Source organism: Leptopilina heterotoma, unplaced genomic scaffold, assembly GCF_015476425.1.
Source record: "Leptopilina heterotoma isolate Lh14 unplaced genomic scaffold, ASM1547642v1 Lhet_163, whole genome shotgun sequence".
NCBI classification, from domain to species: Eukaryota; Metazoa; Arthropoda; class Insecta; order Hymenoptera; family Figitidae; genus Leptopilina; species Leptopilina heterotoma.
The window spans coordinates 2,210,000-2,234,523 of NW_025110879.1; the positions used below are offsets into that span (position 1 = coordinate 2,210,000).

A 24,524-nucleotide genomic window follows, 5' to 3' on the forward strand; every position below is an offset into this window, starting at 1 on the left:
TGAATTGAGTAATGATGTGAATATTATTAACCGCCAAAATCATAAAGAGTGCGGCCTTGACGTTTTAGAGCAAAGACGACATCCATAGAGGTTACAGTCTTCCTCTTGCCAAGTTCGGTGTAAGTAACAGCGTCACGGATTACGTTCTCAAGGAATATTTTCAAGACATCAAGAGTTTCTCCGTAGAAAAATCCAGAGGTTCGTTTTTCTCCTCCACGACAGCCGCTCATTCTTGAGAAGATAAAGTTCGTACGTCGACAAGATGGAACGATGAAAGTATCAAACATCGAATGCAGTTGACCAGTTTGTGCCTCTATTTATATACTGTCGAGAGTCACATTTCTCCCACCACACTCCAATCAACCAATCATGGTTTCGTTTCCCCTTCTCTTCAACTAAGTGGAGGGGGAAATTGCGCGATACCTATATAAGTATGGTCGGTTTTGCGCAACCTTTTTTTACTTGCTATTCGTCAGTTGTACTGTCTACTTGTTTTTTTACGTTGAGATTTATTTATCATGGTATATGTCGAATTTAACTACTCACAAACTTACCTCTGCGTTAAACACCAAGAAAGTATCTGGCCTCTGAAGCTATCGGAAAAAACTCGCCTAGAAATGGTGAGTGAAAAATCCCCATATTTGCAGGACAGGAACTTTTTTTAGATCAGAAGAGCACTGAGATCCTTATTATTAAACTTCTTTTTCAACTTTTTGTTCGTGAAATAAGTAGCCCAGAATTTCAAAATAAAATTGCGATTCCAGAAGCGCCGTCATGTCATGATCGCTTTTCAGAAGAGCTAACGGTGCTTGGTCTATTCGAAAACGTTAATTTTCACATATCACTATCTCATGGTCACTTGCTGACAAAATTGATATGTGACATTCGACTGCAAAGGCATAGTAGTAGTAGTATAAAAATTCATTTTAAGTAAAAACTATGTCACGCTTTTTCGGACTGATTTTTACCCCCTCCCCACTTCGTCACATTTTTACATACAAAAAAATTTTTTTTCCATCACACTTCGTCACACACTGCTTGACACCCCCCACCCCTAGGAGTGTGACGTAGTTGGTGAACGACCCCTATGTTAATAATCGTATTTTGGTAATCTGTTCGCAGTTTAAAGTTGTTTGCTTCTTAGTTTTCTAATTTTTTAAAAATAATTTTTCTTCTTAAATATTTTCAATTTTAAAATTAATAAATTGAAAATCATTGAATTCTTGCAAAGAATTTTATTAAAATATTTGAAAATAATTGAATTCCTTCCAAGAATTTTATTATTTGGGATAATAATTGAATTCTTGCGATGAATTTTACTATTTATAAAAAAATTGAATTGTTTAGAAGAATTTATTAAAATTTTAGAAAATAATTGGATTTTTGCAAAGATTTTACTATTTAAAAAAATAATTGAATTGTTTCGAAGGATACTTATTAAAATTTTAGAAAATAATTGAATTCTTGAAGAATTATATTAAAATTTATGAAAATATAAACAATAATAATTAATTATAAAATTTTGATTATGAAATTATTCAAAAATTAGTTAATTATTAATAATTATAAATAACTTGTTAGAAATACAAAACAATAACATAAATTTGATTTTAAAACTTTCTTTATTAATATTTTAAAAATAATTTTTAACGGTCCTTGTTAAAGACAATAAAATAAAATATTGTAAAGGTTGGTAAATAGATAAAAAAGAATCGATTTTGTATAAAATATGAATACTTTATTTTGAATCGACTGTGCGCCTTTATGACGCACAAGATATGTACAACATGTCAGGCATTTACATAGTGGCGAATTAACTTTAAAAGATACGCTAGAATGTGTTAAATTTAAAACGATTTCTGTGGGCTAGTTAAAAGTAGCTACAACAACAAAAACGTAAAGAAACGTTTTCGTTCTGATTTCTCCACTTAGTTTAAATCATTACTTCATAATCCCGAGACCATGCAACGTAATTACTTGGTCTCGGGCTCGAATTACTTCAAATGCTCTCTTTATAAACTTTATCAAACAGTTTATAAGACGCCTTTGATCTGAGGTAAGCGGTTGAATTTTACTTCTTGCGTTGTAAACTAAAAGAACTCACTTTACACAAATATTCGATCTGCGCGTACTCTTAACTTTAAAATTTAAAAAAAAAAACTAAAATTGGAACTGAACTTTGACCTTTTTGGATTTATCTAGTTAATTTTAAGAACTCGAGCTCTTCTCCAAAACACTGACTTCCATGCAATGAGAATACAAAATAACAAATTACAAGTGTTTTGCAGACGAGCAAAAGTGGTAATCGCAGTTTCGAGAATCGTGTCGCTGTTATTAAATGTCGGCACTTGACGCGTGGGATAGAATTTTTTCAACGGGCGAGAAGGGGAAATACATTAGAAGAATGAGTGAGAAATTAAATGACTAGATCTTGAAAAATCGCGTTTCAATTTTCATCAATACTTAATCAACGTCGTTTCAATTTCAATAGACGTGAATCAGATGATCGAAAACCACCCAAAGTCCCGATTTTCAAACTGCGACACGATTCGATTATTGGAATTATTGCCGAAAATAAATCGAGTTTAGTACAATCATACACCTCGAATTTTTATTTTTTAGAACAATGAACTGCGATGTGACGCGCTGCATCTTTTTTTTATCATTTTTTTTTTCTTTTTTCATCCATTCAAAAGAGCATACATATTTAACGGCGATCTCGGTGCTCGAGATATTTTATATTATTTCATTCCTATTCATTGTACTACAATTTGGTTGACAGTAAAATTATGAACTAACTAGTTTTTATCGTGGCGTCGTGCTCGCTACGTAATAGCCGAAAAAAGCCAATCATCATCTTTCGGAATATTTGACAAAAAAAGTCGAAAATCTCTAACACTTTGGTGAATTAAAAAACAAAAATCATTGCACAGAATTGTTGTGTTCGCGAGCGCAACGCCTTACTGAAACTCGAGTTGCTGTCTTTTTTATTCAGATGAAAAATCTTTTATAGTATTTTTCGATGTAATTTATTGGTTTTATAAATAAGGTCAATAATGAACAGTTTTCAACTGTTTACATATTTGACAAATAAAAAATAAATTACTATTTTCATTTTTTGAAAATGAAAATTCGTTTTTTAAGGAGAAATCATAATTTTAAAAAAATACTTTTCATCGAAACTTGGTTTTTACTATGAAACTAGGTATTTTTGTTTCTAAGGTTACATTACATTTTACAATTTATTGATGTCTATTCTTTTTTGAGTCATCAGTTTATTGTAAGTTTTTTTTTCATTTTTTTTAAATGTAATTTTTTCTTTTTTGGAACTTTTTTTTAATGAGAAAATAATTTTGCATAAGAAAATATTTTTTTAAAAATAAAAATAATTTTTTGTAAACATACAAATTGAAAAACAACTCGAGCGTGTAAATTTAATTGCTAACCAGTCTATTGTGGTTCCTGCGCTGCTAAGACTTGACTATGAATTGCTGCTTGCGCATCGGAGAAGAGCACAAAGAACGAAAAAAAATTGCTCTTTTGCTTAAAAATCTACGCCATTCGATGCTTAAAATTAGGAAAAAATGTTGGTCATTTTCTCAATTAAGTACTAAGAAATATTTTTTGTTTCTCGCACTCCGGTTCCCGTGAGGGTTTCTTTTTACATACTTAAAAAAAAACAACGCTCAAAAATTGTTCTCACTCACGCAATATGCTATCTCAATCGCATTCCTTTTTTTACAAGTGTAGATTTACTTATATATTAATTCTTACAGTTACATTCTTACAATTTGACGTGTATTTACAAAAATTTTCTGCGTTTCGTTTGCAAACAATTTTTTTTTCTTTTTCTCCTTTGTTTTTCTATATATATATATTTATTTATATATTATATACGATTGCTATTTTACAGTAAAGAGTCTTATTAATTGAATGTAATATGGAAAGTAGAATTTATTGAGGAAATTTTCCACAAGCTTCGTTCAACTCGTTTTACAAGTATAAAAGCAAAAATGAACATGTTTCGAGAAGAGAAAATAAAAGGCGGAATACTTTTGAAATAAAACTGAATAGACTGGAAATATCTTTGATTTGGTAATGGATCTCTTCACTCACACATTAATACATTCGTTGTTGCGCTTCGGCTTATTCAAATTTCGAAATTAGAAAGCCAAATTATCGGATTTACAGCTACACTTAAAAATATTGAAAAAATCCTGAGAGATGAAAATTCAATTTTTGAATTTGCAGTTTCAGCTTTTAAATTTCCGGGATTAAAATTCAATATCAGCGGACAAAAAGAAAAGGTTTACGCAGATAAACAATAGTATCAAATACAATGCTGATAAACTTATCAATTCGTTGCTTCCTGCCTACCTAATATTTTTTATATATACACGCGCTAAATGACTCGATATGTCGACTATTAATGAATTTTTTTTTCTTTTTCGCTTTCTCGATTATTAATGATTTTTTTTTCTTTTTCGCTTTCTCGTTAGTTTGACCGTGATACAGATAATAATAATCGTCGGCTAAAAATTAAGTATACTTAATTAATTAATGTGTAAAGCGTATTGCATTGCCTTCCCCCAGAACGCCTCCCACATGATCGATTTTTCATTTCAACAAAGAAAATTGCCTCGCAAAATGTTTTTTTTCTTTTTTTTTTGGTTTTAGTTTCATTCCGACGACAATTTAAAAAAAATCTTACGGCCGTCGATTTGTTGGGAATCTTCGAAATTGAGAAACTTTTCTTTGAGAAAAGTTTGAAACCACCACGAACCAATCACGATCCAGAAGGCGTTGCTTTTGTGTGCACTAAATTTTCGATTGTGATTCACACCACCCTCGGCTTCAATCTCTTTCGCAATTTTTTCACAATCTCCCCCGATGGGAATAAATTTGAAGAAAAGTCCCTGCCAGGACAAGATTTTTGTTTCGAGTCTTAGAAGTGAACATCTCGAACGTCTGTTGGCGTGCCAGCTTTCTCGTGCTCCAAAATCTTGTCCTGACTAGAGGTCTGGTCCCCCAAAGGCCTTTGTTGTGACGCCATGGAGCCTGAGGATTGTGATGCTGCTGCAGACACCTGGTGAGCGTTGCCGCCCCTCGCTTCTGTGACCATTTCCTCGATCTGACCCAGACATCCTTGGAGATAATCCTGTTATAAAAAAGCATGACATTAGTTCGCTTTTACTTTGTCTCGAGTTATTATTTCTTCCGGGAAATCGAATTTTAAGGGAAAAAAAGTCAATGAGTGGAGAAAGAATTATTGCTTTCTTTATGAAAAAGAAACTATGCGATTAATTTAAGCAGAGTTCCGCTAACAAAACAAACAATAATTCAAGGTCACAACTTTTCGAACTAAATCTATTAATAATTAGTATTTGATGATAAAAAATTGTTTATAATTATCATAAACAGGGTTGCCACAGGTCAGGCGAAAGTCAGGGATTTTTATTAAAATTACTGAGAAAAAATTAGATTTTTAGAATTTATAAGAAAATTCTGAATTTCTGTATCTTTTTTGAAAAACTTTAATTTCAATTCTGTTGAAATTAGTTTCAATTTTAAAAATTTTAACGCAATTATTTGAAAGAATTCAACTATCTTAATAAATATTAAACTTCTTTCCAGAAATTAAATTATTTTCAAAAATGTTTAAAAAATTTTCGTCAACATTTAAATTATCTTTATAAATAGCAAAATTAATTGTAAAATTCAATTATTTTCATAAATAACAATATTCATCACTTATTTTCAAAGAATCCAAAAAAAATTGTCAACATTTCAATTACTTATCTTTATAAATGAATAGCAAAAAAAAAAAATTGTTTGAAACTTTTTTTAATAAAATTCTTCGCAATAATTTAATTATCTATTTAAAAAAAATAAAACTCATTGCAGAATTTCAATTATTTTCAATAAAATTTCAATCAAATTCCTCGAAAAATTTAATTATTCTTAAAAATTTTATTAAAATGCGTCGAAAGAATTCATTTATTTAAAAATTTGTTGATAGAATTATGCATAAGATTTATAAATGATTTTCAGTTAGAGATAATAATTGAATTTTGGAGAAGTTACTAATAATTGCAATTTTTGGAAATAATTGAATTTTATAAAAGTTTTAAATTAAAATCTTTGAAAATTTGAATTTTTCATACTTTGTTAAAAAGACAAAATTTTGTCTAGAAATCAGGGAAAAACAAAATTAAATTTTTGTAGCAACCCTGATAAAGTTCTGAACCCTTTTTCTTTTTTTTTCGACAGAGAAGCTAAAATGCAGTCTAAAACTTGGGATAGAGAGAGAAATTTCCATCTCTTTTAATTAAAAATGTGTAAAAAATGGCAGATTTGAGAAATTCCAGAGAGAGCAAATATTATTGCAAGTTGTCATCGTTCCTAAATATTTCCCAGCCTTGATTATTCTAGGAAGTCTTATTATTATTTTTTTAAAATACTTTTTTTTTGCAGCAAACGTCTAAAAGAGAGGAAGGACTTCCTGCTCTTGAGTCTCGGGCAAAGTCTGAAGAAAATATTGCATTTATGGGGCATGGACCCCATGCCAAGTCCATTCGTTTGGGTTTATTTATACCGTCAGGGCATCAAGAAGACCTATCGTAGATTCTAGAGACGCCTGTTGAATCTTCGACAGAACTAAAAGGGAGAAAGAAAGACAGAGAGAGAAAGAGAGAAAGAGAGATTTGCGAGCTGGTGGTTTTTGCGAAAACATGTGCCCGACACCTGTTGCCCTCTTCCTTCATATTCTCCACGCTTCTTTCTCGATCATTCTCTTCCCGCGATGTTTTTTGTTCTTCGTCGCCAAGACTCATGAATGGCTCCTTTTCGCACCACCTTTTTTACTCACACCACACAATCCTAATTTTTAAAATGCAATTTTAATCTCACACGCCATCATTTACACATTTACACATTTACGCCGCCTATTCAGTTTTCTCCACTTTCAAATTACAGACTTTTAAGATAAATAAAAATACCCATTTCAGTAAATTTTTGTTAAACGTTTGCGTACAAAAAATTGGGGTGTTGTGATAATACCCACATCTGAATTAATAAAGGCATGTGATACTTATTGTGTGATGAATGTAAATATTTTAAATTTTGGAATTCGTCACGTCTGCCATTTTTTCTTCATGTGGACGTTTATTAACAGATAAAATACTCACTCGTTCGATAGCGGTTATGCGGGTAAGTTCATCCAGGAGGTAGGAGAGTCCAAAACCACTTTTTCGCGTCCAATCGAGACCGTGAAGAGCGGCAGCGATACTGGCAGCGGCAATTATACTCGGAGTGTACATCAAAAATTTGAATTCTGCAAAAAAGGGAACAAATTAAATGTTTTAGTCTCTTTTTAAATTTCTCACTATATTTCAATTTTCTAAATTTGAGAACCATTCGCAAATGGTGGTAAGGCCCTTGAAAATTTTTAACACTGAGCAGTAAATCTCTAAAGGTAAAAATGAGTCACACTCAAAGTGAAAGGTAAATCCTTTTTTTGTCAAAAGCCTCACAAAAGCAAAACTTGAAGTTCAATTTCACTTTTTCACGGGAATTTTTCTACCTGGAGAAAAACTATATAGGTTTCTTTTTGAAAACCTGCGAGAACCCCAATTTTACAAGGTCTCTGAAAAATCTTCAATTTTGGCCAACACCTTAAAAGGCAATAAAGAAGGTAAAATTTTTTTCTCTAGCGATTTTTGGTCCATATTAAAGCAAACGACGACAATGTAGTTGATTTTACAGCAGTTTCAAACAAAGTTTTTTCTTCTCGCAGATTGTTGAAATTATATTTTAAAGTTGAATATGAGTTTTATTGTTGAGTTAAAGCAGTTTCAAACAGTAGTGAATCTCTTTTTGCGTGGTGGAAAAATAAATGTGAATTTAATGACAGTTGAAGAATTTTACGTTAGCGACTTTAGGTTTGTGGTTTTGAGTTCGGTTACTTATAGGCATCAATATACTGATATATAGCTACCTGTGGCTTATTTCAGAGCCGCCGCCTTTTTCCACAACGGTCTGTGGGGAACACTTAATGCTTGTGAGTAACGTGCAAATATGCGATATGTGAGCCCAGAGCACCATATTTCCCTAGAAGTGATATATATCTCGTCTCTCGTTGAAATATGACTTGAATTTGTCGCCAACTCGCATTCCTTTCATAATTAAAAATTAATAATTGTCACTTGGTGAATTTACTAAATAATAAATTTATAAATTTACTAATTTTACATTTACCAAATATCAATAATTCTTCTCTTCGGCTTATCTTGAAATTAATAAATACCGATATTTTTACAATTACAGGAATTAATGATAAATTTTCATTCGGCGATAATATCGCCGAATTGCCGAAAAAATTAAATTGTCGAGTTTACTTTTAAAGTGCAATATTGACTTGATCCGTGAGATAGATTTTTTGCACTCAGAAGCAACGAGTTAAAAGATACGTGAGGAATGTGGCATATATAAGTGTCACCGAAACGATAAGATGTGGGCTCTTTAAATCACCCTCTATCTCTAAAACAGATTCTCTTCTCACACGAGTTTAGATACGAGCGGAAGCAATTTCGATAGTCTTTCGCTGCTTCTGATACTCGAGTGCATCATTTAATTAATTTATAAAATTTCTTTTAATGTGCTCGAAATGAGAGGTAAATTATTTATTTTGAGGTCGATTACTGTGTCTATTTTTTACTATTCGTACGTGGCCAATTGCTGCATAATTTCGAGGCGAACCGGAAGGAGAAATCAGAAATAATTTGATGAGGCGTCAGTCGGTCGAACACTATACTCTTTATCGGATACGGGAGTGAGACTCAATTACGGATGCGCATATTTTTATTTCAAGGCACGCTTGGTCACCGTTAATTTGCGTAGACGAAAATCCACCATCGCAAAACTTGACAGGGTTGCGTGGCAACCTTGCTTGAGAAAGAATAAGAAAATACGTTTTTCAACTTTGACGATGAAAGGGAGGGGAAAATGACGTTCTTGTGCAAGTACAATTTGATTGAGTAAAAGTTGCACAAGATGGCCGCGAGTAAAAACTCAATTAGGAGGTCGTTTGTAGGCAAATTCTTGAGGCGCCTCGGTTTCGTACTTTGATCGTTATCCGTGACCCAGAGCGGGATTTGGTTTGCTTGTCGCTGTCGGGTGGCTAGTTTGCTTCGTGAGAAACAATCATTTCGGAGCAGGTCTGCCAACCCACTGGGCCCGACCCGGTCCTCGCCAGTTTCTGCCACCGCGACTCTGTAATAACAAGAGCGGGCAGTCCGCCACAGACGTTGAGGCATTTAAAACTGCGATCTTCCGAGGCCCCGAGGGGTTCCTGTTTGTGGGTCCCGAGTGCGGCCTCTGCCTCTCCAGCTAGTTATTTCGCCGAAAAGATTTCTAATTCGCTGCTGCCCGGCTCGCAAGAGGTATTAATCGAAAGCTAAGGTTGTTAGAAGTCGACTGCAGACAAATATTATTATATCTCTAATTCACCCTCCTGTTTGGATCTGCGATTCACAACAATATAGTCGACGATGCTGACGATGCTGACGATGCTTTAATATATTTATAAGAAGCAAGTTTCACTTGCGTAACTTTCTGCGAATTTAGAAAATCAAGATTCAGAGGACGAAGCAAATCTGCAAACTTGCCATTTCGACTTTCGGACAGGAATATTTTAAAAATAGACTTGCGCGAGAAAAGAGTAACGGGATTCGAATTGTGTGATCCGATATCTTGCTTTGTTCTGTGTATCGAAAATCTTTTTTCCAAGATTTACTGCTCGGAGAAAAGTATAGAGTTGAAATTTTTTCCGACTTGACTATAGTTACTTCAAACAGTGTACACAAGTATTCCATGTAACACATTCTAAACGGAATAAATTAACCATTTCCAAGAAGCCATTCTCGAAAATTTAGATTATGTCGTCCGTTGCGTAAAATTTAAATTTCTACACTCCATTCTTCTATTTGTTGAAAAAAAACATGTGCAAAAGTATTTTTAGAGTGACAAATAAGATAAATGATTTCTTACCCCTAACGCTAAGTGCAATGAATGTCTGGGCATGCCTCAAGATCATCGTGGTGTCCCATACTTGATGATCGACCGGCAAGCGCCTAAGAATGTGAAGAAGAAAGTCACCCGGTGTCACTGCCGATAATTCCCACTTCAGTTTTGAAACCACCAGCTGCTCCCACCTCTGTAACAATCGAAAATTGGTCCATTTTATAATACTGTTTACCTTTTAATTTTTTCGATTCTATTCTCCTCATCCCTTTGTTTTTCTTCCTTTTTCCAACTATTATTTGTCGCATTTGAACATCTGTTTAATCCAGGTTAGTGGAGGGGAGAATAAAAATCTAAATCCCGTTTTTACATATTTTGGAAAAAAGTAGGTCAAATATATTCGTACCAACTGTCTAATTGTTATTTTTACCTTGACATTCCTTTGTTATGAAATATTTAATTCAAAATAGTAAGGTCGAAAAGTTGATTCAGTTTCAACTTTCAGTAAAGTTGTCAGAAAATTAGAAATTGAAATTAATTGTTCAAGTGCAAAGAATGAAAAAGTACCCCTGTCGAAGAATCACGTAATTTGTGACTCAATTTCCTCCTGACAAAGAATCAATGTCAATTACCCTAAAATTACAGTAGACGCCCGATACTAAATCGTGCGATTTATTACGAGGATAGATCGTAAAGACCGTTAATTAATTCGCTTGATACGCATTTCGAGGCCCGTCAGTCGAGTTGAATCCAAAACTTCTCAACGAGCGAGTCGTATATTTTTTCTCATAGCGTGAATGCAAATTACCAAAAGGGGACAGGAATCCACTGCACATGTCTGGTCCAAGTTAACTTAGAAGGGGGAGAGCACACAATCTTTCGTATATCGCATATACACGTACTTGGTTTGCTACTTTGTCTCCAGTTGAGCGTTCCTTTTAAACTTTTAAAGCCACGCTCGTTAAAGAGCCGACACAGTCGCTTATATACCTATATATATATTGAGTAGAGCTCAAGCAACTGACGGAGGGTTGAGCGGGGTGAGAGCGGGGCGAGCGGGGGGCCGATAAGCAAAAAGAGAGGGATCGTCGTCTCGTTGAGCATCGTGCTGTATTTATTGTGCGAAAGCAGTCGTAAAACAGGTTTGTCTAAAAACGAATCGTTTTCACTCCCAAGTTAATTCCAGCGGGTGACGTAATTTCCTTGAGTCGCGGCGCTAAAGGCTCGTGCACGATAACGCTCTCGTGGGAAAATCTGCTCCACTTAGAACCCGTGGAGGCCAAAAGCCAACTGATATCACGCCAAATGATAAACACACAATTTAAATATGGACAAATTTTTATTTTCATCTTTAGCAACAAATTGTTTTAAATTTCTCCTATGGGGCCACTGGTAATTTACAAGGCGGCCCTGCTGGAATAACGAAATACACTCAATATATTATGTATTTAAAAATAGCTCCAAGGCCGAATTATCAATTTTTCAGTTTTCTATACAGAGTTAGAAAAGCCGAAACGTTTATAGTTGATTATTTTCTAATTTTTAATAATTTACACATTTCTTTCAAAAAAAATTAAAACGAGGAGAATCGAACTCGGTCCGTCAGATTAGAAGCAACGTACTTTTCCCCCGATCCAATGATAAGAGGAAAACAGTGAATTAAAAAATGCTGTAAATTGTAGGAAAGAGTTTTTTTACTCAACATTACCAAGACGTGAATGGGATATGGAAAAAAGTGCGATCATAATGTGGAGAGAGTCTCGTCGAGACAATCAGAAGGGATACATAGAATGTTCACAAACAAGGACAAGGGTGAGAGAAGAAAAAGAAGAATGGGGAGAGAGAGGGGGGTTCAAGGTACAGACTCACAGACCGTGAATGTACTAGATTGTAAGATCGGCGTTATGTACGCGTGCGTACGCAACGTACCGTGGCCTACACTCGGAATCGTCCGACACTCGGACCGTAACGAAGTCGGTGAAGTCTTTGTTTCATTGACGAAGGAAAGAAGAGGGAGAGGCAGAAACTGCTCGCAGTACTCGCCAGAGAAACGGAAAGTCACTTCTTCTTCAAGTACTCGATGGAAAGGCAGTGGAAAGGGGAGAAGAGGTCTTACGCTTGCGCATGCTCGTACTATGTACTATGTAGTGTGTAGTGTATAGCTATAGTACGCGATTCACAAAGGGGAGAGAAAAAACTTCCTCTATTTCCGGCTTCGCGTCTATCGCCACTCGGATATCCTGTCTTCGTATAAAGAAATCGAGCATGCACTGAATGCTATGAATCATTTTCACTTGCGAAAAAAATTTATTCAACTAGCTATTTCTTGCCCTTCATTGAAAAGTACTTCATTGTACTTTTCACTGCATTGAAATTGAGTTTATTTTCAAAATAAATATCCTTGTTTTTTGAATAAATAATTTTACGTCTTTTACGTCACTTTGAGGTAATGGGAAAGGAAGAAGACGGGTCGTGTCGTGGGACTTGAGCGAGCAGGTGGTGTCGAAGGAGAAAATAAAAGAAAGAGAGACATTTGTCTGTTTTCGTTTGCACGCAAACGATTGTCATCGTACCTGCGTACTACCTGCTTCTAATTGTAAATTCACGTTATAAAGACGTACCTGAAAGGACACTAATTGTCTTGTCCTTGTTCCAAAAAAATCAATTTCTGTACAAATTATCCTCAGTGATGTGAATTTGAATCTGCATTTTTACATTGTTAAGCGTCAATTAGATTCAAAGTAAATTATCAAAAACTACTGGAAAAGAATTAGTATAAAAAGGAGTATTTTAGAGTTGAAGGTATATTAAATAGAATAATAAAGATAATTCTGTAACTGAAACGGGCACAGCTGCTGTTCTTTATGTTCTGTAACCAAATTATTGCTGATGGAAGGGAATGTGTCTGCCGGCTGTTCGCCAAACTCACAGAAATGCAAAGATTCTTTATGCAATTCTGTTTGTGAATAAAATAAAGACTCTTCCCGAGATCTATTCAAATGTAAAAACCAATCACTTGGAAATAACGATTTTAGACAATTATTTAAATGTAATGTGTGTGAGGCGCCAAAAAATTATGGGTTTTGTTTATAATACTGTAAAACTGTCATAATCATAACTTATAATTTTCTGTCCATCCCTTTCTTTAGGGGATCCAAGTACGGACATAAATTTACTTGTTAATAAATGATACGATTAGTAACGTTAAATATTTATTTTGGTAGAATCACTTCCTATCGAATTTTTTTAAGTAAAATCAACAACTGTTTGGCACCAGCTGTCCATTTGAGACCATCAGATTAACAGAATAGACATTGAAGCTGCCCTCCTGAGAAGCGCGTAGTTTACTTGCCAAGTTAAAACAGGTGGTCGTCGAGGCCGGAAGACTTTTCTTTCGACCCTTATAATCTCAAGACAAAAGACTGATAAAGACCATTATTTCTCCATTACTCGAGTTAATTATCTAGGGTGCGTTAGGTCGAAAATTATACATTTCAAAAAATGTATTAAATAAAAGTAATTAAATTTTTAAATTATAAATTACGATATTGTATTATTATTATTATTCTTACAAAGAGAACATTTTGTTTCGATTCTTTTTCGGACCTTTATCAGGAGAGAAGAATTCTTATCAACATAAACTGATAAACATTTCAGTGGAAGTGGAGTTTTTTAATACTCATTTTGAGGGCCTATTAGGAGTTCGGAGTCTGAGGGGACAATAGCGCCTGAGCTATTCGAGCTGAAGCCAAAGCAAGCCAAAGTCTACCTGGCAATTCCTGGAAGTGAGTCCCCGATTTATCTGGGCCGCACAGAGACGATTCGATAGATGCTTTTGGGAGGGAGAGTAAAGGCAATAGCAAAGCAAATGAGCGAGAGAGACGGGCAGAGAGGAGAAAAGTGGACGCAAAGGGCGGCGCCTCCTCTGAGCAAGGTGTTTACCATTCGGGCCAAAAATAAAATACAACTTTGGTCGCGGCGCATAACTGGCAAACAAAAAGCAGAATCACCGCTCCGCGAATTCCTGGCGAGCGTGTATAGCAATTTTTAGTGTGTGCGCAGGCGCGAGCGATTGGTCCCACCACTTTACCCCCACATTCAACCAATTGTTTCTTCGTCTCAAATTTCATTTACGTAACACTCAATGTTGTAACATAAAATTAGTTGAAACTTGAAAATGAACCCAACTGTTGCTTTCAAAAAAGTCAAATTGTTTACCATCCCACAATTTTGATTAATAGTAAAAATATGACACAACAATTTGTCATCACTGAATTGATGACGAAAATGACAATTCGGGACCATGTTTACAAAACGAAAAAAGTCAAAAAGGGAGGGGATCTTTTCGCGGATTCTCAGCAAATCGGTCCTGCTGCTGCTGCTGCAACCCCAGTGATAGTTTCGTGAATGGGACAGAGCTTTTCGACCCCACCCTTCGTTTTTGTCGCGGATCGCTAATAGAAAAAGGGGCCCTTTGAATGTGCACCCTTGTTCCAGGAACATTTGGGGGACATCTGCTCCGGTTTCAGGCATTCTTTACCCCCACTCGCTCACCGGGCTGGCTGGCTCGCTCGCTCGTTGCTTCTTAAACTTGAGACGAAAAAAGAGAGTGGGAAGAGAAAAAGAAGGAGAGAGAGAGAAATACACCGGAACAGGAGAATAATGGCTTTGCTTTGGCTGAGGAGAAAGTGCAAATATTCCACCCCAAAAACTTTTTGACAATTTCCACTGAATCAACAGTCGGATTTTTTAACAAATTTATTACTTAATACGAGCTGTTATTTTTATTTTCGTTAACCGAAAGTCATTTTAGTGACTTACAGTCAAATGCAAAAAAAAAAAAAAATTGTAATACTCAAAGGGACCGACCGAATTATTTAAAACAAGAATAAATATAAATATAGCAAGAAAGAAAATTGATGTTTTAGACAAAGCGCGACAAAGCGTGTGGGAGACACTAATCTGGTACCTATACACAAATTTCAAAACTAAATATAAATTTACTAAGCATAGAGTTGTGGAAAAAGTAGCCAAATGCAATAATTAAACATTCCTTTTGAATTTCCAAGCTGCATTTAAATGGACAACTCTACATTATTTTGTGCAACAAAGTAGCTTTGAATATTACAAACTTTGCCTTCAGTCCGCTAAACTGTCTTTTGGTTACGTGAATTTCGACAAAATGAATATTCCACCAATTGAAATTTGGAGAATATTCATGAGTCCCTAACCTGAAATGGAATCGAGGCACAAGAAGGCATGCAAATTAAAAATGATAATTGCTCTATAATTAAATGTTAATATAAAATTAGATAAAGCAATGCGTTGAGCAAAAATAAATTAGTCATGAATTCGAAGCAGGTAAAGGGGTCAAAAATAGGTTTGTTTCCCCACCAGGTTTTCTTTCCCACGAGAAGGTGCTTTTGCGATTGGTTATAATCGATACGTCACATCCGGATACGGGTTTTATTTCTAGTGAAGCGATAGTCTAGAAGTTAGAAAGCACTTTGTGTTGGTTTGTGTCCTCGACTCGGTCAGCGGCCCCACCCCTCCACTTTTTTTTTCTTTTTTCTACACTCACGGTCAAACTATTTCTAATGCCTCGCAAAAATCGCATGGCTTACTTAGCGTACAAACTTTCGGAGTACGTGTGTGGGCAATACTTTCGACCACAATTGGTCATACGAAAAAAAAGAGTCTCGTTCCCCTTTCGAAGAGAGAGAGAGAGAGAAAGAGAGAGGATGCCAAATTCTTGGCACGGTTCGTTTTTGCTTCCAGTGACCCTGGCCAAATCGGCTCTGGAATTTTCTAAGGGTTTCCAAACCACAGCAATCAGTGCTAATTTCGGAAATTAGTTCTAGTAGTCTCTAGAATTAGGACGGTCATAGGCGACATTGATAATTTTGCCTCGCGACTGCATTAACATTACAGGGCTCGAACCAGTTCAAGTATTTAAAAATACGGACTTTGCGGACCAAAAATCAAAAATTACGGACCAATTACTGACAGAAATATAACTAGTCCAAGTCAAATAAAAGAACATTTTACTGAATTTTATCTGAAACCTTTTCAAAATCTAATTATTTATAAAATTTTACGCTCTAACCCTTTTAAAATTTAATTATAATCTAAAATTTTAACTGAAATCCATTTTTAAATCAATGTTTATGAAAAAATTTTACTAAGATTCAATTATTTAAATGCAAAAATAACAATTATTTATTGAATAGTTGCATGTTATTCTTAAAATTGAATTCTCATAAAGAATCTTATCAATAAATTTTTAAATAACTAAATTCTTTTGACGACTTTTAATAAAATTTTTAAGAATAATTACATTTTTCGAAGAATTTCATTAAAATTGTATTAAAAATAATTGAAATTCTGCAATGAGTTTTATTATTTATGAAAATAATTGAATGATTGCGAAGAAGTTTATAAAACAATTTGTAAATAATGAAATTCCTGTGAAATTTTTATAATTTTTTGAAAATATGTAATTAAAAGTTTGTGTAGAATTTTATTAATTTTTTTTTTTTAAATAATTGAATTCTTTTGGAAAATTTGATAAAAATAGTAGATATTGAAAATCATTGAATTGAGGATAATTTTTGAAAATACTTGAATGTCTGTGAAGAATTTTATTACTTTTGAAAATAATTAATTGAATTTCTGCAATGATTTGTAATTTCTTGAAAATTCTCCAAATTATATCGTATACAATTTACGAACTTTCCATCCTTTTTGAATGAAATTACGGACTTTACGGACCTTTTTTAAAAAAAGCGGACTTTTACTATTATTATAGTTCGAAAACGAGTTTCTGCCGCAGAAACTTGCGAGATTCCGATCCGAGTGTGGTTTTAAAATTTAAAGCTCCTCCCCGGAATAATCTTTCACGAATTTCTAAAGATAACTCTGCGCTCTTAATAATTCCACGTGCTACATCGAAAAATTTCTAGTCAGCCTGCTTCAAGGACGATGTTTATTGTTGGGAGGAAATCAAGAATGAGCATTCCGTTCTCACAGGACCTAATCGAGAGTATATTGTCGGAATTTCTCATCATCGTGTTGAAAGAATCCCTGCCTTTGCGAAAGTGTTTTGCACCTTGTGAAATCACCGTTAGACCCACGTCCGATTTTCGGGCATCGAGCATTATTTGCCAGCGGAACGCTCATTGTCGATCCATGAATGAATTTCTCTTTGTCCTTGTTTAGTAAATTCAACCAATGCCACAATTTTAGATATAAGCAGCAAAATAGTCTTTCAAGAAATTGGATGATTTTTTGCATCTTATTTAAAAGTTGCGAAACTGTTTTGAATTTTCGGGTTGAAATTGCCTGAAACATTGCGTAGTGCGAAATGGGAGTCGCCGTCACCTGTTGCACCTGCAGATGCGGTGTAAAGCCAGCCCCGATATCTTGAAACAACTGATGCCAATTTCTTCATTTTTTCACCCACTTCGCCCGAGCAGGTTGCCAGTCACAGCTGCAGAATCGAGAGATCTTTAGCGATTCGCCACCTGTCCTTCTAATTAGGAGATAGCACGTGACCCTTTGGGATTGAAGATAGCTGCAGTTTAATTCCGAGGCCGAGAGGAGCGCTCTCCACCTGCTCTCGAAAACGCTGCTTCTCGCTCGGATGTTGGAGGGGATTTGACTATTGCCAATGGAAGTGACGAGCTTCAGGAAAGAGTGAGATGCTTTTTATGGAGAGTAACATACGGTTTCTTTATCAGCCCGTATCCTCTTGTCTTGAAGACAGGTTAGGACACGAAAAGGGATGTAAAGGTTCGCTCGCTGCAATTGCAGCTGTCGCGGACGCGCACGGGCCGGGTGCACCCTGAACAGGGAACACCACCTGGCCTCTCACCTGCTTTCCCTTTCGGCTCCTGCGAATCCGCGACGTACCACCCGGTTCGGAGCCTACTACGCAGTACGCAGTTACAGCCTGTTGCGTGCTTCACAATATCTATTATCTGTCGACGCAATCCCGATTCTCCGTGTCGATAATTCGACAATTAAACACTGACCTCTTTTATTTCCCAATTCTCAAAATGCCAAATTCACTCTTGCGAATAAATTCAAAAAAACTTCAATACTTTCCTTACATGTGAGTCGAAAGATCGAAACAATACAAAAAAAAATAGTCCCTTGTGGCAAATTACGCAATTGTTAAAGTTTCGTCTATCATAACAACGCCATTTGCCGCTCACACCATGAACTTTCAATATTTCTACGCAAACAGTTTACACACGATCAGAATGAGTTTCCGGAATAACAGTCAAAGCCCGTTTACTCAATGTCACTTTTTTACACGCGCTCTCGAGTTATAAAATTAACGTGAGTTTATTAACCGCAACGATCATTTCAATCTAAAGGGTCATTTTCTTATCTCCACTCAACAGATGTCAGTGAAACTTTTGATGCTTGAAAAACCAATTTTCCCAATAATAACAATGAATAGTGTGTTAAAGCGAATCTTCAACTGGCGTCGAAATTAATGACTCGACAATAATAAATAATTTCGAGTGTAAACTTGGAACGTTGCGAAACAATTTTTATTCTACACGTGCGATTCTCATATTTTCGAATAAAATTTGCATAGCATCGCCCGGCCTTGATGAATGAATTTAGCGTTCGCAGATACGAATTTAGTACAAGCTTTTTTAACGAGAGGAATTTTACAGATAACCCACCCACGATTTCGCTCAATTAAGTTTCGATAAAAAAAAAGTTTTCGACTCTGAAAAAGTTGCATAAATAATTGAGAAGACCGTGTCTCATTGAGTATAATATCAATAATGTTTAAACTTTGTGAAATTAATTTTCCTTCTTTTTTTGGAGTATTGACAAGATTAAGTTTCCTGAAGCAGCTCGAAACTCAATAAGGCCGGGATTTTAATTAATATCAAGAGCTCCTATCAGCTGTTATCTGCTAAGGCTTTTGCGGGCTATCGCTTGTTTGCCTCAAAAGCGAGATTCTCGTCAAGAACCTAAACGACTTTTTTTGTGGACGCTTGTGTGAGAAAATTAGAAAGCAAAAAATCGTGTTATTTTCAGATAAACTTGAAAATTTACGATCGTCCACAAAGGATTTATGAAATTTTTAATTTTCATACGAGAAAAGAAATGAAATGTTTTCTCGATGCAAATTTTATCAATGTTTCGTTCCTTTTTTTCCCGAGATATTAGGAAACGGTTCGTGGTTCGTGGAAGGGTTAACTAGAAAATAATAAATTCTGTGAAAAAAGTATAGCTTCTGCGATAAATTCTTCTCGATTGGTGAGCAGCTTTAATAGCCGGATTTGGTACAATACGACCCACGGTCCCTTGCGAGAGGAAGGCGGTCTCTCGGTGGCCCTGATCCTGAAATAGTTCGTCTGGAACTGCGTCATCGGAGATTAGAAACTCGGTACTTGCCTAATGAAACGCTGTCCGATATCGTTGAAGGGTAATCCGAAACTTTTTGCCACACAACAAATATCTCCGTGAGAATGTTAAGAGTCATTGGAAAATCAGATTAGACCCAAAATTCTGTCAATCTCAAGCAACAATCAATCTCTACAATCTAAAAGCATTTCAAAAATAAAAATCGACTTTTGCCTCCAACTCGCTCTCCTATTCTTCGAAATTAAATTCATTTTCTTTACAATTTATTCCAAACAGAATAGCTTTTAGCACTAATTTTCAATTTTTAGAAAAGAGGCAAAAAAAAGTTTCGAAATAAGTAGAAAATCGAAAGTGAATTTTTCTTTGGAAAATTTTTCGAAAATGTCAAGGCAAGGAATATTATGTCTGATGAGAAATTAAAAAAAAAAAAAAAAAAAAAAGTAAAAAAGTGTTTAAAAGAATTGTAATGTAGGAACAAAGACGGCACGTGTTAAAAATTCCGAAAGGAGGTTTTTGTTTTATTAAATTGGTTTAAATGGAAATACACACGCACACATTGAAAATTGAAACACACTTACCCAGAGGTCATCGAGACTGATGGAATTGTCGGTGTAAAAGACGAGCACCTCGGCCGATAGAGGCCTGGGTTCCCTTAATTTCGAGGCCAAAAGAAGGCAAGCCGTTCCCAGCAGCTGGAGCTGTGACTTTCTGATTGGACAGATAGAAAGAAACCTGTCGACGTAATTCATCGACAATGGAAAAACCTCCTCTTGACATTTTTGATCCTCACACACCTGCAAAGCAGAAATAGCAAAAGAATTATTAAATCGCCCTGGCAAATGGTCGCAAACTTAAAAACAATTATATTTTTATCCGGAAATTAAAAAATTATCATAGAAAATAGATGAATTTCCGCACAGGTTCCTATAAAAAAAGTCGGTAAAAATCGTTGAGATGTAAAGATAAGTAAATTCGCCAGTTAAAATTCAAATGTGTTGCAATTTTTGCTGTAAATGAAACGCAACAGGAGTAAAATCAACAGGTGATGGAAAAACCCTAAACTCGTGTTGTGACTCTAGTGCTAAAGTACTTTAATATTGTTTGCGGGGGTCACGCTCGGTAATTCTGGCCCTTTTGCTCCTCCCCGCCACTCGACAGTCTTGTGGCACCCTTCGGAGGATAATTACACCTGGCGCGGGTGCCTGCCAGTGATAATTAGCAACTCTCGGTTTACGCCCTAATTATCCTCCCGGTCATAATTTTCAGTGCCATTTTAACTTTCTTGAATACAAAATTCTTTCATGCTTCGCCAATCTATTTTACAAGAGATTTTAAATTATCTCCCCCATTAATTAGGATTTCCTTTTTGCAAATTTATAATGACAATAATAGTTTCCACCCTAGAACATTTAAATAATAAACGAGGGAATATTATTTACCTAATTTAATACTAAAATCGGGACAAAAAATAAAAGTTAATAATAAGAGAAAACAAATCAGAATGAGTAAAACAAAATTAAAATGTGCACAATACTTTTTAAAAAAATTCCTTTAGCGAATTAAAATTAAAACGAAATTTACTTCTGAGAAACAAGAATTAATTCTTGTTTTAAACGTTTGAACATTGCGAATTAGAATAAAAGTTTAAATATATGTATTCCAATAATGTTCCTCGAGAAGATAGCCACTACTCTTCTGGAATTTTAATGATTCCCTGAAACTTGTGGAATCTGAATATTGTTTACTGTCATTGCACAAGTGTTCCCCAAATATTCCAAGAGAGCGATAGTTTTAAAAATAACGATTCAATGATAAGATTTCGTTCACAAATAAAAGCTCGAATTTATTAAAAAAAAAAAATTTAGCATCGTACAAATACTCTTTAACTTTTTATGACTCTATAAATACGACGAAAAGTTTTTAATTTATTTTTAAAATATATTGCGAAACAAGTATAAAGTAGATTTTTTTTTGGTGGTATTCTAAACTCTTGAGTTTAGAATATTGTTCAATGAGAATATTGAAGCCAATAAAATTCCGCTCATCCAATCCAGTCACGTCCACGTCAAGGTCACTTTTACGAAGCAAATCCGTTTATTTTCAATCAGTCGGAATGTTACATTATCAATTTTCACTCTTAAATAACAAATATAAATAATAAGTGACAAAATACACTTATCGCTCTTACTAATTATTCTAAACATTCACCTCCGTTCGTAAAAATTTTATTTTCATTAAATAGATTATTTTCAAAGTATAAATTAGATAATAAATAAAAAAATGTAATTTTCCGTAAATTAAAAAAACATTGTAATAAATACAAAATTACATGTAAAATTAAAAAGAACAAAGTTTCCAGAAATGAAATTTATTTTTCTTGTTCGGTTGAGTAATTTATTGCTTTGCAAGCCGGAAGAATTTTCTGAGTTTACATTATCAATCGGCTTTAATTTTAGAAAAGTTTCGGCATATCAAGAAAGAAAGAGATGAAGAGAGAGAGAGAAACGGAAGACGCAAAATGGTCAAGATCTTCACATGGTACACGCGGTCCGGAAGTGCCACGATTCATTACTAGCATTATGAGAATTACAATAAAACGCAAAAAGAGCTATTCGCAGTTTGCCGAAAAAAAAGTGTACACAATGACGTCACAGGGTCTTTCATTCCGGTAATATTTGCGATCAAGTCTTTATGTACCAAAGTGGAAACATTTTTAACACAATATGTGAAAAAATGTGCGAAATCTCTTACGTATCTCGAAATTCTCGTGTTTTGCATACTCACTAAATCAATAGTCATTTATTTAGAAAATGAGTAGAAAAAATTTATTTTATACTTTATATAGTTGAATAATTTTAAAATTGAAAATTTAAATTATTTAATGTTAAATTGAAATTTTAAGTACCTTATGGAATAATTCATTGCTTTCTGATTCGTTGTATTAATTATTTTTGTATAAGAGTTTCTCTATCTAGAGAAAAAAAAATCCAACTTCTGAGAATTAGCTTGATAACAAAAAGGAGAAAAAGCAAAAACAAAAAAGAAATGAGGAGCCTTGACAAAAAAAATGTCAAATATTATTCTACGGTTCTACGAAATGTGTGTTTTTAGAAACATATGAGCATCAAATGTAACAATCACTTTGTAAAATGTTACATTAAAAAAACAGTATTTTAGAATAAGAGAAAATTAGTGGTTAAAAAGTTTTTTATGTAAATTTCCGGCCATGTTGTCATTTTGTCATTTAAAGCAATTTTTAAGTCTCTAATTTCAGGGTAACCTTAGAATCGAAACAAATGACTAATAAGCATTGTCGATCGGTTATTGAACTTTCCGTCAACAATGAGTTTTCCAAGGGCGAAAATCGATTATGCCTCTTGAGCACTTGGCGAGAAACAAAACAAAGAATCCCTTTAAATTTTAAACTCCACCAAATCTCTCGAGAAATTGCGGAATTTAACATTCTTAGAATTTCCATAAAAAAAGAAAACAAAATCCAAGGGTAAATAGTGAAATATTTTTTGATTTGAGAGAGAAAAAGAGAGTTAAAAATTTGCCAACGTACACGTGGACCGGAAACGACTTTTGGTTGCTCACCTCCAACATCCACTCGGCGACGATCTTGCGCATGACCGGCGAGATGTCTGTCTGCACGCATTGGAAATAAGAACTCCGGGGTGCAAATCTCTCCTCGGACTTGAGAAGATTTTTCAAAACTCGATCGTCTTCGAGAAGTGCCGGATCCGGGTATGCCCTGCACTCAGTCTCGGAATTTTCGCAACAAAGTAGATCCATTTCCATGTCGAGGATTTAAAATAAAAAATTGGAAATATAACTGCTAAAAGCAGACTAAGAGTAATAATAAAAATAATAACTTGGGATAACAAAAACTCAAAGGCACACTTGCACGAGTTCCTTCTACATGTAAATCACACGTGGCTCGATTCTTTCTTTCCTTTATCTCAACGAAATCAAGAGACGAGTTTCAACATGAAACACTTGGACACACTTCACATTTAAAGAAAAATCAACACTTTCCAATAGTAATAATAATAATAATGATAATAAATACGGGGAGAGTAATAAATAGGGGGTGGGTGGATCGACGATAGAAAATCGGACCCGTCCGAAATTCCTTCCTCTCACGTGATGATCTGATAGTGCTTCTGTCGATCCGACACTGGCTGCTTACCAGGTCAGAATGCGTGGTGTGTGCGCCAGTGGATCTCGCAGACCGTCTCTGCCCCCTCCACTTTTGGCGCCTCGAGTCACGTGATTGGCACTGCCGGCCCCCTCCAGGCCCAGTCAAAAGAGCGCCGGACTCGCCGCGAGCTGGCATGCTGGCAATCGCATTAATCCCCGCAAAACAGTAAGATAGAGACGAGAGCGAGACGCAGACGAGGCCCACGAGAAAGGACTTTTACTTTCGTACTGTTTCGTACCGTTCCCACGATTTTCGGCTCTACTTTTTTTCACCTCATTTTTTGTCATGCTTTTTACTCCGGCATTGGTACTTGAGCTTTTTCAAAGACTTTTTTATTTATAGAGCAAATTTTTGTCGCAAACTATTTCTTAATCAGAGTGACAACTAATCCTTGCGGTAGTTTTAAAAACTCATGTTGTCCTTTAATAAATTGCTTTTATAATTTCGCTCTTGGATTTTCCGTAAACAATCTGAAACTTTCGAGGTTTTTAATAAATCTTTATCTAGTGTCATTTCTTCAGTTTTTCGAGTTTTATAAAAACTATTCACTTAAGTTTATAATCTACTTTGAAAAATTGAGTTATTGTTCATTTTGCGATATGAAGGTAAAAAAGGGAGTCAAATAAATTAACAATCATGCGATTTCCACCGTAAATGACTGCATATAATTAAAAGTGGAAAAAGTTTATGAAAAACGATTTAAATTAATAAAAACACCCGGTAGATAGCCCGAAACGGATTCCAATCCAATTAGAAGAATAAAATGAAATACTTCATCTTGTTCTCGTTGGCAAAACTTGTTCGCAAATCTCTCTCTCTCTCTATATATATATATATATATATATATATATATATGTTTTAATGTGTATCGATACACATTTAAAAGACTTAGAACAAGTTCGCGGTT

General features: G+C 34.8%; 1 protein-coding gene across 1 annotated transcript; it reads right to left on the bottom strand.

Annotated features, from left to right (window-relative positions):
* Positions 1–1,716: 1,716 nt before the first annotated feature.
* On the bottom strand, positions 1,717–23,632 carry LOC122499034 (G1/S-specific cyclin-D2). Its single transcript, XM_043607080.1, has 5 exons — positions 23,011–23,632; positions 19,992–20,207; positions 10,048–10,213; positions 7,188–7,333; positions 1,717–5,158 (listed from the first exon to the last, which is right to left on the bottom strand). Exons 1-5 carry the CDS (start codon positions 23,212–23,214, stop codon positions 4,946–4,948), a joined length of 945 nt encoding a protein of 314 aa, XP_043463015.1. The 5' UTR covers positions 23,215–23,632; the 3' UTR covers positions 1,717–4,945.
* Positions 23,633–24,524: the final 892 nt, after the last annotated feature.